The following is a 13,170-nucleotide window of genomic DNA, read 5'->3' as shown; positions in this document are numbered from 1 at the left end:
GGGGAGACGGATGAAAAGTAGACCCACTCGAAATGGCTAAAATAAAAATACATGCTAAATTTAAGAAAAAAAAATCAATCTCCTGTGATATGTGAATCCTAAGAATAAAGTAGTAGATCGTCACTTGCGCCATGAATGGAACATGAAAAAAATTTCTGTGAGACGGTCTCATGGGTCGTATTTGTTAGACGGATATCTTATTTGTGTCATCCATGAAAAAATATTACTTTTATGCTAAGCGTATTATTTTTTGTTGTGAATATCTATAATGTTGACCCGTCTCACAGATTAAGATCCGTCAGACGGTCTCACATAAAATCTACTCACAGAACATTAGAGTTGTCAAAGATTAACCCAAGTGCCATCCAAAATCAAAGGAAATTCTTTTAAAATGAATAAATTGAATTTAGAGAAAAGAAAAGAACTATCCGATCCTATCCTGTCATGTCCTTGTGGTTCACGTGTTACTTTATATCTCTCACCAATCTTCCCCTATATATACCCCAATTCCGCTTCCTCCCCTCTCCACGACCTTACCTCAAACTAATCTTCTTGTACCCCAAAGTCTCAACTTTCTCCTTCAAAAAAAATTAAAGAAGCTTAATTTAATTGCAGTAATGGAGGCTGATTCCATTCTGTCATCCTCATTGGGTCCTCCAGCTAGCGAGAGAGACGCCAAGGCTCTCCAGTTCATTGAAGAGATGACCCGAAATGCCGACTCCGTCCAACAGAATGTGTTGGCCCAGATTCTCACCCGAAATGCTCACACCGAGTACCTGGAAGGGCTCGATCTCGACGGAGCTACCGACCGCGAAACGTTCAAAGCGAAAGTCCCGATGGTCACGTATGAGGATCTCCATCCACTGATCCAAAGGATCGCCAATGGCGATCGCTCCCACATCCTATCTGCTGAGCCTGTCTCCGAATTCCTCACCAGGTTAATAATCAAACAACAGTTTATGAATTTGTTTTTTTTATCCGGAATTGATTAGATTTTCCTTTTTTCCCAACAGCTCCGGGACTTCGGCGGGTGAAAGAAAACTGATGCCAACTATCAAAGAAGAACTGGATCGTCGCCAGCTTCTCTACAGTCTTCTCATGCCTGTTATGAACTTGTAAGCATACCTGAAATCACGAAATAAAATGAAAGTAATATTTTTATTTTCAAGATTAACGTTTTTTTCATGCATGTGATTGCATAAAATGCATAGAATTATTAGTTCTTTTAATAATGGGTAGTGCGTGTTTTTTGTGTGTGGAACAGATATGTGAAAGGGCTGAACGAAGGCAAAGGGCTATACTTCTTATTCATAAAGTCAGAAACCAAGACTCCGGGTGGGCTTCTAGCCCGACCCGTGCTCACAAGCTACTACAAAAGCCACCACTTCAAGAACCGACCCTACGACCCATACAACGTCTACACGAGCCCGAACGAAGCCATCCTTTGTCCCGATTCGTTCCAAAGCATGTACACTCAAATGCTTTGCGGGCTCTATGAACGCGAACAAGTCCTCCGCGTCGGGGCAGTGTTTGCCTCAGGTCTTCTCCGGGCTATCCGGTTCCTCCACCTCAATTGGAAACAGCTTGCAAATGATATCCGAACCGGGTCGCTGAGCCCGAAAATTACGGACCAAGGGATCACTGAATGCATGCTTCGGATTTCGAGACCCGACCCATGTTTGGCTGATTTTATTGAGGAGGAGTGTGGGAAAGAAAATTGGAATGGGATCATTACTAGGATTTGGCCTAATACTAAATATCTTGATGTGATTGTTACTGGTGCAATGGCTCAATACATTCCAACTCTGGATTATTATAGCGGCGGATTGCCTAAAGCATGCACAATGTACGCATCATCCGAGTGTTACTTTGGGCTCAATCTCAATCCTATGACTAATCCATCCCAAGTTTCATACACCATCATGCCGAATATGGCTTATTTCGAGTTCCTGCCGCACTCCACTAGCGGGTTCGCTCCTGATTCCCCTCCCAAGCTCGTTGATCTCGCAGACGTTGAAATCGGAAAGGAATACGAACTTGTTATCACCACCTATGCCGGTCTATACCGATACCAAGTTGGCGACGTTCTCCGAGTCACCGGGTTCCACAACTCAACCCCGCAATTCCAATTCATCAGACGGAAAAACGTTTTGCTAAGCATCGACTCAGACAAGACGGACGAGGCAGAGCTGCAAGCTGCAGTGGAGAATGCGTCGAAACTTCTAAGCGAATTCAACACCAGCGTGGTGGAGTACACGAGTTATGCTGACACAAAATCTATCCCAGGTCATTATGTCATATATTGGGAGCTACTAGCAAAGGACTCAGCCAACTCGCCCAACGACAGCGTGCTGGCTCAATGTTGTCTGTCCATGGAGGAGTCGCTCAACTCGGTGTACCGTCAGTGCCGAGTCGCGGACAACTCGATCGGACCACTCGAGATCCGGGTTGTCAAAAACGGCACCTTCGAGGAGTTGATGGACTATGCTATTTCAAGGGGCGCCTCCATAAATCAATACAAAGTGCCAAGATGTGTGAGTTTTACCCCAATAATGGAGCTCCTCGACTCGAGGGTTGTGTCGACACATTTTAGCCCATCTTTGCCACGTTGGACTCCCGAACCAAGTCATTGAGATGATTTATAAAATTCAAGAACAACCCTCCATGCAAAGTCAAAGGAAGATTCCTTCATTTGATTATAATAAGTATGCTTAAATTTTTCGATTTTGTTCTATGTGATTATGTATGTAAAATGGAAAGGGATTTCAGAAAGTGAGCTAGGTTTGTACTGCTTTTGCCCAATAAATTGCATCTCTTTATGGTCTTTTATCCAAGTAATTGATGCTGATACATACATATATTATATATAATAGTTACTTTGCACATGCAGTGCGTGTGTGTACAATCTTTTTTATAATTACCGAGAGATTAAAGTAAAATTTGACAAATTATCAAAGGACTAAAGCATTATTTGAATTGTAGGAATTTAAAAAAATAAAAATAAAATGTTTTTAAAATTTAAAAAAACAAAAATGTAATATTTTTATGACATAATGACAAGATGGAAAAAAAAAATTGGTGTCCATTTTGTCTTTATTATATATACATATATATATATATATATATATGTGTGTGTGTGTGTGTGTGTGTGTCTATATATATATATATATATATATATATATATATATATATATATATATATATATATATATTATATGATGTCTATCAATCACGTCCACTTCTTTCTCCACTGCCAATATGACATTCATCTAATTGATCTGCAATTTTGATATGTTTCATCACATACATTATGTGAGTGACACTTCAATTGTGGACACGAAGATAGAAACAAGGTTATTTTATTAAAAATAATTACAAATAATATATGTATAAGGACCTTTATATATTATCTACTTAACTTTCTATATTATTTGATGTTACGTTATCTTTTACTCTAATACCAATTTAATTAGTTAGTTTCAATCTTTGAAAATTGCAATAATCATATTTCAACAACTTTTTTCCATTTAGCACAAAATGGTCTTAAAAGAGTTGCTTTCAAATAATTAATTACTTTTTAGACGAGTGGCTAGTTGTCTTGAAGGATAGTTATCAGAAAATTTAAGCACGTGTTTCATAAATTATTATGTAGTCAACGATAGTTGGCGACAGGAAAGTTTCCATGGTTTTCGTATGAGAGTTTATTCATATTAAAATGTTCACAAAAACTCTTTGAGACGATCTCACGGGTCAATTTTGTGAAATAGATATTCTATATGAGTCATCTACGAAAAAAATATTGATTTTTTATGTCAAATATATTAATTTTTATTATAAATATAGACAAGATTGATCTGGTTCATTAATAAATATTCGTGAGACCGTCTTATGGAAAACCTAGTCTAAAATGTTTAAGATTTTTTGTTTGAAATAATATTAACGTACAACTTTTAATTTGAAATAGTGAATATATATGGTAAAATCAAACTTAAAAATTAATGCTGGTAAAACTTTGATTTGTTTTTAAAATTTGATTTTTTTTATGTAAAAAAAATTTATTAAAAAGCTAACACTAGGTTTTATATATTTAGATTAATGGAGGTTTAATAATATTTTGAGAGTACAAGCTAGGAAAAGTTTTGGACAATATTCTAGGATAATGTTTTAAGAAAGTAAAATATATGTTCCGTTTTATTTTTGGAGAAATGATATATATATATTTCGGAGAGAATGAAAGAAATAAGAATATTATCGGGAAATATGAAAAGGGATGGCAATTTCCATATTTTTTGAAAAGTAAATTTTGCCTTTAAAAATTAAACCCTATCTTCTCAAATATAATTGGTAACTCACGAGTAGAAATTATTTTATTTCCATATTGTTGGGAAATGTGAAAATTATTTTATTTTATATATATTCGTAAAGTAAATATATATGTAGCTAGCACAAAGAGCTCCATATTCATTTCTTGAATATGAGCAGATATTTTGAAATGAAAAATTTATATTTCAGACTTTCTTATTTAAAAATAGGTTTGTATTATAATATTTGAAAACTTTGAGAGCATGTCAGTCATATTATTTATAAGACTATATTAAATGTTCATAACCATTGCCAGAGGTCCCAAATTTATAATCGACGTATCGCGATTGTTCAAATTCAATGTAATCAATAAGAAAGAAACAAATTTTAAGTCTATTGTAGGACTGAGCGTTTGTCGTTTTACCAAAAGTTATAACTAGCTGTAATAGTACAACTCAAAACTTTTTAATCACACAGCAATTCAAGCAACACAGTTCGATCGAATTTACAAAGTAGGGACAATTATTGCACTTAACAATCTTCTTCCTAATAATTGCACTCTTTGCAATCAATGAGAATCAAACCTGTGATTTTGGCTCTGATACCAATTGTAGCATTAAGCACTTGTCTGATGGTAATGATACAACTCAAATTTTTTAAACCGCATATCAATTCAAGTATCATAATTCGATCGCGCTACTAAATAGGGACAATTATTGCACCCAACACCTATGAAATTCTTTATATATATATATATATATATATATATATATATATATATATATATATATATATATATATATATAATATGCAACATAGATTTAAGTTAACATTATACTTTTTTTAGGTAAATTATGTGTAGAGAAGTTTGGTATAATTGGGTATGATACCCGAAACATCATCCAAAACTTGTGAATGACGTAACATTACACTTTTTCAACCATAAGTTCTAGTAAAAAATTATTTATCTTGATTTGGTTTTTTTTTTGGATGAATGGTGATAACTAAATTCATATTTTACGTAAATTCTCAAGGTTCCCCGACTCTTTTTTGGCCTTTAATCGGACATCCGGCAGGCATCCCATTAACTTTAAATTTTCTGGTCACTTTGCTTTACTTTCCGAGCACTTCGTTTGATAATAATTAGTAACATTCAAATTATATTTTTTTTTACCCTGTCAAATTACAATTTTTTGGCCATGGACTGCTAATTAAGTTCATTCGTCTAACATATAATGCACTTCATTCTCGAAACGATTATTCGAATATGTACGAAGTTATAAGGTTTTTTCAGTATAAAATGGTATATATCGATACCATACCGAAATCTCTATATACCATACAATTTCAGTATAATCGGTATGCTAGTTTTATGTACCGAAAATTTCGGTACGATATCGGTATGAATTAGTTTATACCGTAATTTTCAGTATGATATACGATATATAATTTTCGATACGGTACGTTATGAATATCACCCCTACTTTCACTCATTAATATATTTTAGGCCATCGTGTTAAAATATAATAATAATCAAAAGTATCAAATATACATAAATAAAAAGATCGTTTTCGTATCACTTGTCTGAAATTTTCAATAATCTACGTTTATTTTTATACGTTATTTCTATAATTAACATATCTATGATGAATAATGATTATTTGATGAGATCTTAGCTAGGGCAGTTAACGTAACTCATCGATCATCGTAATCCTAAAAAATTTATGTTTTTTCTAAGTTACAAAAATATGTAACAAACATAACTATTTTAATTTAGGCAAAAACTTGTGTGAGACAATCTCATGGGTCGTATTTTGTGTAAGGCCCGAGATTTAATTACTGTAATCAGACGTCAATTGATTGACAGAATTGAGGTTATAGAACTCAAATGACGAAGCCGGGCGTTGGTTTATTTTAAGCCAATATGTTAAACCGAACATCTCAAGATGTTAGGCCGAACATCTCGCGCCCGAGCGGTAGAAAAGAACCGCCTGAGCGCAAATATTACCGCCCGAGCGCCAGAAGATGTTCAGCCGAGTATCTCGACAGAAACTTCCGCGCCCGAGCGGTAAAGATTAACCGCCCGAGCGCCGCTGCAAAACATGAAAATGAGACACGTTGATTTACATGCAACAAGTGGATATATATATACTTATACATGTAAATCTTTCAACATAATCGGCAGAAGAAAAGAGGAAATCGAGGAGAGAAGTTTCAAGTGTTCTTCAACATAAAGAATTGGAAGTTACGAATAATCCAACCGTCTGAATTTCAATCCGACTTCAGTATTGTGTTCATATCAACGTAGGCTACAACTGGACGTAAGTTTTACTACGTTTTGACATGTTTTGAAATTAGACTATTGTCAGAATTGAATAAGAGTAAGATATGGTGTTTCTGATACAGTAGACATCGTATATTTGGAGTCAGACTGAAGAACAGACTGGTTATGTAATTGTTATGATTTTCAGAGTCGATTTGACTGAGATTCGATATCAGATTTGTGTTATCGTTGAGATTATAAATTGTATTAATACCGATTATGACTCGTGGTATTATATCTGTGGTGTTCAGAATGACGGGGTATTCAGATTGTATTGTTATGCCGTCGAAACACCAGTTGATTAGATTTATCAGATTCAGTAATGATTTCGATTGTAACTTTATCAGATTCAGTAATGATTTCGATTGTAACGTGATATCGTTGATATGAATTAGATTGTACCTTGTTCAGATATAGATCAGATTATATACTGATTTGAGTATTGATCAGAACAGGTTTTGATTCGAGTTATATACTGATGTTGTATTTATATGATTGTCATTGCTAGACTGGGTATGGACAGATCAGAATACGAGACTTCGTCTTTGTCAGACCGAGAAGACAAATGTATAAATAAATGTTGATTCGGGATTGCACAACTCGAGTTAGATCTGACTTGAGTCTCCCTAAATCACATACTTTACTTTATTGCATAGATATTTGCATATTATCATATTGATATGTTTTAAGTCTATTGATTGATAGCAGAGCCAGAGATTGAGTCTAGGGCAGAACAGCCTAGCTAGGGCAGAACAGCCGAGTCTTTCTCAGAACCGATAAGACTCTAAACTTACGGTGTATCGACACGCTTAAATGTAGATCGACGTTTAATGTAGACACTCGATACAGCATACCGAAGTCTAAATTAGATCGAGATCCCTAGATTAGAATGAGAGATGAGTCAAGTCTTAGATAGTGAGACTAGAGTTTGATTTACAGATCCGTAGTAATTATGTTTCGTAGATTACGATTCATGTTTTATTTACAGACTTGGACTGATACATGTTGTTTATTATGCTACATGTGATAAGATATAATTCATGCTTTTATATATGTTTTATATGCTTGCATGATTACATTGTTTATACTGGGATATTTATATCTCACCGGAGTTATCCAGCTGTTGTCTTGTTTGTATGTGTGCATGACAACAGGTGGGGCAGGATCGGGGTCCAGAAGAAGAGGAGAGATCAAGATTAGAGTGGTGATTCCGGACTTTGATAGAGATAGGTTTCATTACTTGATTGTAGTAGTTAAACCTTAATCGAACTAGGTGTATGTTGTACATGATTTGTATTATTATACTGGTTTGTATAATAGCATAATTCCATTACCTTCTGCATTCTAAAAAGAAAATTTTTAGACCCTGTTTATCTTAATTTATAATTAAACCCCAAAGATGATTAAGAAGATGATTAGCGTCCGGGTCCCCACATTTTGTGAGACAAATATGTTATCTGGGCCATCCATGAAAAATTATTACTTTTTATGTTAAGAATATTATTTTTATTTGTGAATATCGATAAAATTGACTCGTCTCACAGATAAAGATTCGTGAACCGTGTCACAAAATATCTACTCTTTAATTCATGGTGTTTTTCTTATAATAACTCGGATCCAATCCACTGTCAAATAAAAAAGTTTTACTTTTCTTTAATCCAGTGTCAATTGCTACTTTTTCCAAACAACGATACCTTATACACGAATTGACTGCGAAACTAAAATTTATCTTCCAAAATTATACTAAACAAAATTATTGGTTTGATTATTTATATTTGTTTTGGTTTAAAATTTCATAAAATTGAAAATATATAATTTTTTGGTTATATCCGAAACTGAACTAAATCGTATTTGAACCACACTTGACGTTTTTTTTTAGATTCATCAGATTTGGAGGCCTTGAACAATTGTGTAAGTCTCTTGTGAGACGGTCTTACGAATTTTTATCTCTGAGACGGATCAACCTACCGATATTTTCAATAAAAATAATATTCTTAGTATAAAAAGTACTACTTTTTCATAGATGACCCAAATAAAATATTAGACCCACAAAATTAATCCGTAAAATCGTCTCACAAGAGTTTTTGTATAAACAATTTGGGCCTAACAAGAGAAGTCCATATTCACAAATGGGTCCAGCCAATAAGATGATGTTAAAATGGGTCAGGAACATTCGGGTTCGGGTTTCTAGTTTCCCACCCACCGTATTTTCCAGACTCTTTATCTTGTTCGTTTCAAACCCGAAGCCGATCATTACACTCATATTCATCACTTGCAAATGGCGATTTCTCTGGGTGTCGTCCCCAATGTCTACGCAGTACATACGGCGTCGTTCGTGAACTCTTCTTCTGCTGCGAGTTCCCGGCTCGTTCCCGCTAACTTGCGTGCTGTAACGGTAGCTGCTGCTTCGAAGCCGGCTACGGAGACGAAGAAGCGTGTCCCGAGTGGTTTAATGAAGCCTCGCCGGATCTCGCCGGAGATGCAGGAATTCCTTGGCGGCGGAGTCACTGAGATTCCCCGTACTCTAGTACTCAAAGAGATTTGGGCGCACATCAAACTGTACAATCTTCAGGTATACACCTGTTATAAATACTACGCTAAGTTTTACTTGTGATTTTTTATGCTTCATCTGAGTGATCGTACTTCGTGAAACCGTAGTTTGCTAACAAGAATCATCATCGGTGCACTATAGTGGAAAAACTTTTAGTTGCTAGAAAATCATTGATAAGGTGGGAAGATTCTTCTTTGTCCACAAGGGATTTTAGTTGATTTTTGTTAATTGTCCCACGTCGGTTAGATAAATAACTTTTTAGTGGTATATATGAGATTGAACTATCTTCTCTTTTGCTAGCTTTTGGGGTTGAGTTAGGTCCAAGTTTCAATCTTAACATGGTATCAGAGCCCAGATTTCACTGTTATGTGTTGGACTGTCTATAATTAGGCCACCCGTTGTGTCCATAATTTGGTCATTTCTAAACTCCACGCTTCAAATGTTCATTCTTGGACGTGGACGGGGTGTGTTAATTGTCTCACATCGGATAGATAAATAACTTTTGAATGATCATCATTGAACTAGCTTTTGGAGTTGAGTTAGATCCAAATTCTAATTTTAACAATTTTAGTGGTGTTGATATATCATACAACTATTTACTCACTTTTCACTCAACTGAACTTTTTTCCTACTTTCATGTCCCTCGATTTGACAACTAATTGCTGCCAAGTTTTCTTCAGCAGTCTGAATTTTGTGGATACATAAATTCTGATTTGCTCGTGTTTTTTTAGTCAGAAATTTCTATGATGGATACGGTATTTGGGTATTCTTCTGAATGTGGTTATCATAAAAGATTTCATGATTAAATGAAGAACACAATTTGGTAATCCTTGGTGCCATCCAATGTGCATCCGGTTTCTGATTTCTTACTGTTCTGTATTTTGGTAAATATGAGATCCCTTCATCAATACTGATTTTTTTACGATTCGTAGTTTTCAAGTGCATTCACGAATATTACAAGATTTTAGGAAATATATAACAATTTAATAAAATGAAGTAAAAAAATAAAATAGTATCTTAAAGTAATGTTTCTCACTCCTCTTGTAGAGACTTGACTTGGAAATTTTTTTTAAATGTAAGTCACGCCATATAATTGGGCGTGAGTTGGTAAATTTTATTTTTAAAACAAGAAAGTCACGCCATTTGAATAGGCGTGTCTTTCTTAAATTTTTTTGTTCAACGATTGTGGGTGAGGAAATGTGAAAGATTGACGATGCACTGCAGCTTATTAATTATTGACATGCTTGTACCTTTATTTTATTTTATAAAAAAGAAATTAAGAAATTTTTTAATTTAATTATTTAAAAGAAATATATTTGTATCTCGTCGATCGATGAAATTTAAGATAGATGGCTAAAGGCTACAAAGCCATGTGATATTTCTTTATTGATAATTGGGTTTTTTTTCACTGTTTACCGCAAAATTAAATAAATAACGCATGTGCAGAAAGATTAATAATATACAGTATCACGCCAATGAAGATGGCGTGAATGTTTTTAGATAAAAAAAGTCCCGTCATCAAAAAGTCACGCATGTGCAGAAAGATTATAATTAAACTTGAATATTCAAAACAAAATTTACATAATTTAAATTACTTTGAGCTGCTCGTGACATCCCATCACTCTGTCACCACAATTCTAATTATTAATTAAAAAAAAAATCAAGTCACCCCATCCAAGATGGCAGGACTTTTTGATCTAACAGCATTCACGCCATCTTTATTGGCGTAATACGGTATATTATTAATCTTTTTGTACATGCGTTATTTATTTAATTTCTTTTTTCTTTTGCGGTAAACAATGAAAAAATAAATTATCAATAAAGAAATATTACATGGATTTGCAGCCTTTAACCATCCATCCCTCTTACATTTCATCGATCGACGAGATACAAATATATTTTTTTAAATAATTAAATTAAAATTTTTCTTAACATCTTTTTTATAAAATAAAGATACAAGCATGTCATTAATTAATAAGCTGCAGTGTATTGTCAATCTTTCAAATTTTTTCACCCACAATCGTCGAACAAAAAATTTTTTTGAAAGTTACGCCTATTCAATTGACGTGACTTTCTTGTTTTAAAAATAAAATTTAACAAGTCACACCCAATATATATATATATATATATATATATATATATATATATATATATATATATATATATATATATTACGCAAGTCACGCCATCTCATTTGACGTGACTTGCATTTAAAAAAAATTTCCAAGTCACGCCTTTTCAAGAGGCATAAAACATTACTTTAAGGTATTAATTTTACTTTATTTTATTAAATTGTTTATATATTTAACGTAAACAGTTAAAAGATCCCAAGATTTGACCCCTGTGTGACTTGGTTTTCTCTTCACCTAAGGATCCTGCGGACAAGAAAGTCATCATATGTGATGAGAAGCTGAAGAAAATTTTTGGAGGAAAGGAACGTATCGGGTTTCTTGAGATTGCTGGTTTGATCAATCCACACTTTCTTAAATGAGAAAGCAGCCTACCATAAGGAGTGTGTCTCTACAGCACAAAAGCCTCTTTCCATCAGTGAGGTTTGTTTGTTATTACATCACTCTTAGGAAAACACTAGTGCACTCTAGCTTTGCCTTTTCTTCCTTCCCTTTTAGACAAGCATCTTGGAATGATCATTACTAGTTTACGAGTAGTATCTATTCGAAAACTTCAAATGTGGTGCTTGCAGAAATCAACTGATATCATGGTTTACCAACTTGGCACACGGTCTAGTTTTCGTTGATTCAGACTAATCTTGAGCTTTTGTTGGATTTGTACCATGATATTGACTTGATCATGTAATCGATTTTAAATCATGTATCTATGATATTTGAGCCACATTAACTCTATCATTGTCATCCGCATGCGCATTCGAATCAATTCTCTACTATGTTTAGCCATAACGTCTGTTTGTCATGGAGAATGATGACCGAAGAAGCACGACAATAAATTTCATCAACCTTATATATAATCAAAATAGCCCTTTGATCCTTTCCTCTTGAAAGTTAACGTTTTACACTTTCAGTTGTCGAAAAATGTTTAGTTGCTACTGGTTAGAAAATAATCGAGTGTCCATTGTAAGCCGGGCTGATTCTGGGTTGTCATTAGTATGAGTATTATCATGCCTCTTCCATGTGACAACTAAAGGCCACCAATTCTTCTATATCAATCTGATTTTAAAGGGATCCTTAAATTTTGTTTTGCTCGTGATTTTTTTGTTTGATCAGTTGAAGTTGGATGGACTTATACGTGAATAATTATATATTGTAGGTTGTCCATAAGGTTAAATTCAAATTAAAGTGATCAATTTAAGTTTTTTGTTAATGAGCTTTAATGTATCTGATATTATCCGAGTCTTTAATGTGTACAGACTAAAATGTAATTTCTATTTTTATGATGGACTAAAATAAAAATATCAGAAGATAATTAACAGAATTATCTATATAATAGTTGTGGTCCTCAGATCTCGCGTATCACGTTCTACTATCTCTAAATCTCATTATTAGAAATAGATCAGGGAGAAACTAAAGGACTCTTGAAGAAGAATGCTTAGATCTGGAAGATCAACTACTCATTCTAAAGGTTTAAATGATTATGACTTGAGGTACACTTTCGCTTCATCTTACTGATTAATTTTTTATGATATGACGTGATAGATTATGGGTTTTATTATATTGTTATTTTCCGATAGGTGTTATCAGAGTCGTCATGTTAAATCATTGAGATTTTATTTTATTTTTAAAAAAGTTGATGCATATTGTTCCCGATCCAGGATGGGAATTTTTTTTTCTTGTAAACAAATTTTCATGAATCTAAGCTGATAATTTCGAATTTGTATTCAATTTTTTTTATTAAAAAATCGGAAATTTGATATTAGGATTAAGGCAACCTGAATTTAGTCGATATGATTGAATTGGCCGACCCACGACCACTTTCCGGCGGCATACGGTGAATCTAAGCAGAATGACGTCTTTTGTAGAAA

The 13,170-nt window shown here is 34.0% G+C and overlaps 2 protein-coding genes across 2 annotated transcripts; both read left to right on the top strand.

Annotated features, from left to right (window-relative positions):
• Positions 1-529: 529 nt before the first annotated feature.
• Positions 530-2,819, top strand: LOC140815128 (probable indole-3-acetic acid-amido synthetase GH3.1). The gene is made up of 3 exons (XM_073174239.1): positions 530-937; positions 1,014-1,115; positions 1,265-2,819. Exons 1-3 carry the CDS (start codon positions 618-620, stop codon positions 2,631-2,633), a joined length of 1,791 nt encoding a protein of 596 aa, XP_073030340.1. The 5' UTR covers positions 530-617; the 3' UTR covers positions 2,634-2,819.
• A 6,032-nt stretch (positions 2,820-8,851) lies between these two features.
• LOC140815225 (uncharacterized) lies at positions 8,852-11,908 on the top strand. Its single transcript, XM_073174348.1, has 2 exons — positions 8,852-9,197; positions 11,548-11,908. Exons 1-2 carry the CDS (start codon positions 8,904-8,906, stop codon positions 11,665-11,667), a joined length of 414 nt encoding a protein of 137 aa, XP_073030449.1. The 5' UTR covers positions 8,852-8,903; the 3' UTR covers positions 11,668-11,908.
• Positions 11,909-13,170: the final 1,262 nt, after the last annotated feature.

Source organism: Primulina eburnea, chromosome 15 (genome assembly GCF_022965805.1).
Source record: "Primulina eburnea isolate SZY01 chromosome 15, ASM2296580v1, whole genome shotgun sequence".
Taxonomy (NCBI): domain Eukaryota; kingdom Viridiplantae; phylum Streptophyta; class Magnoliopsida; order Lamiales; family Gesneriaceae; genus Primulina; species Primulina eburnea.
The sequence above is the reverse complement of the archived record's forward strand: the minus strand, read 5'-3'. Positions and strand labels throughout refer to the sequence as shown.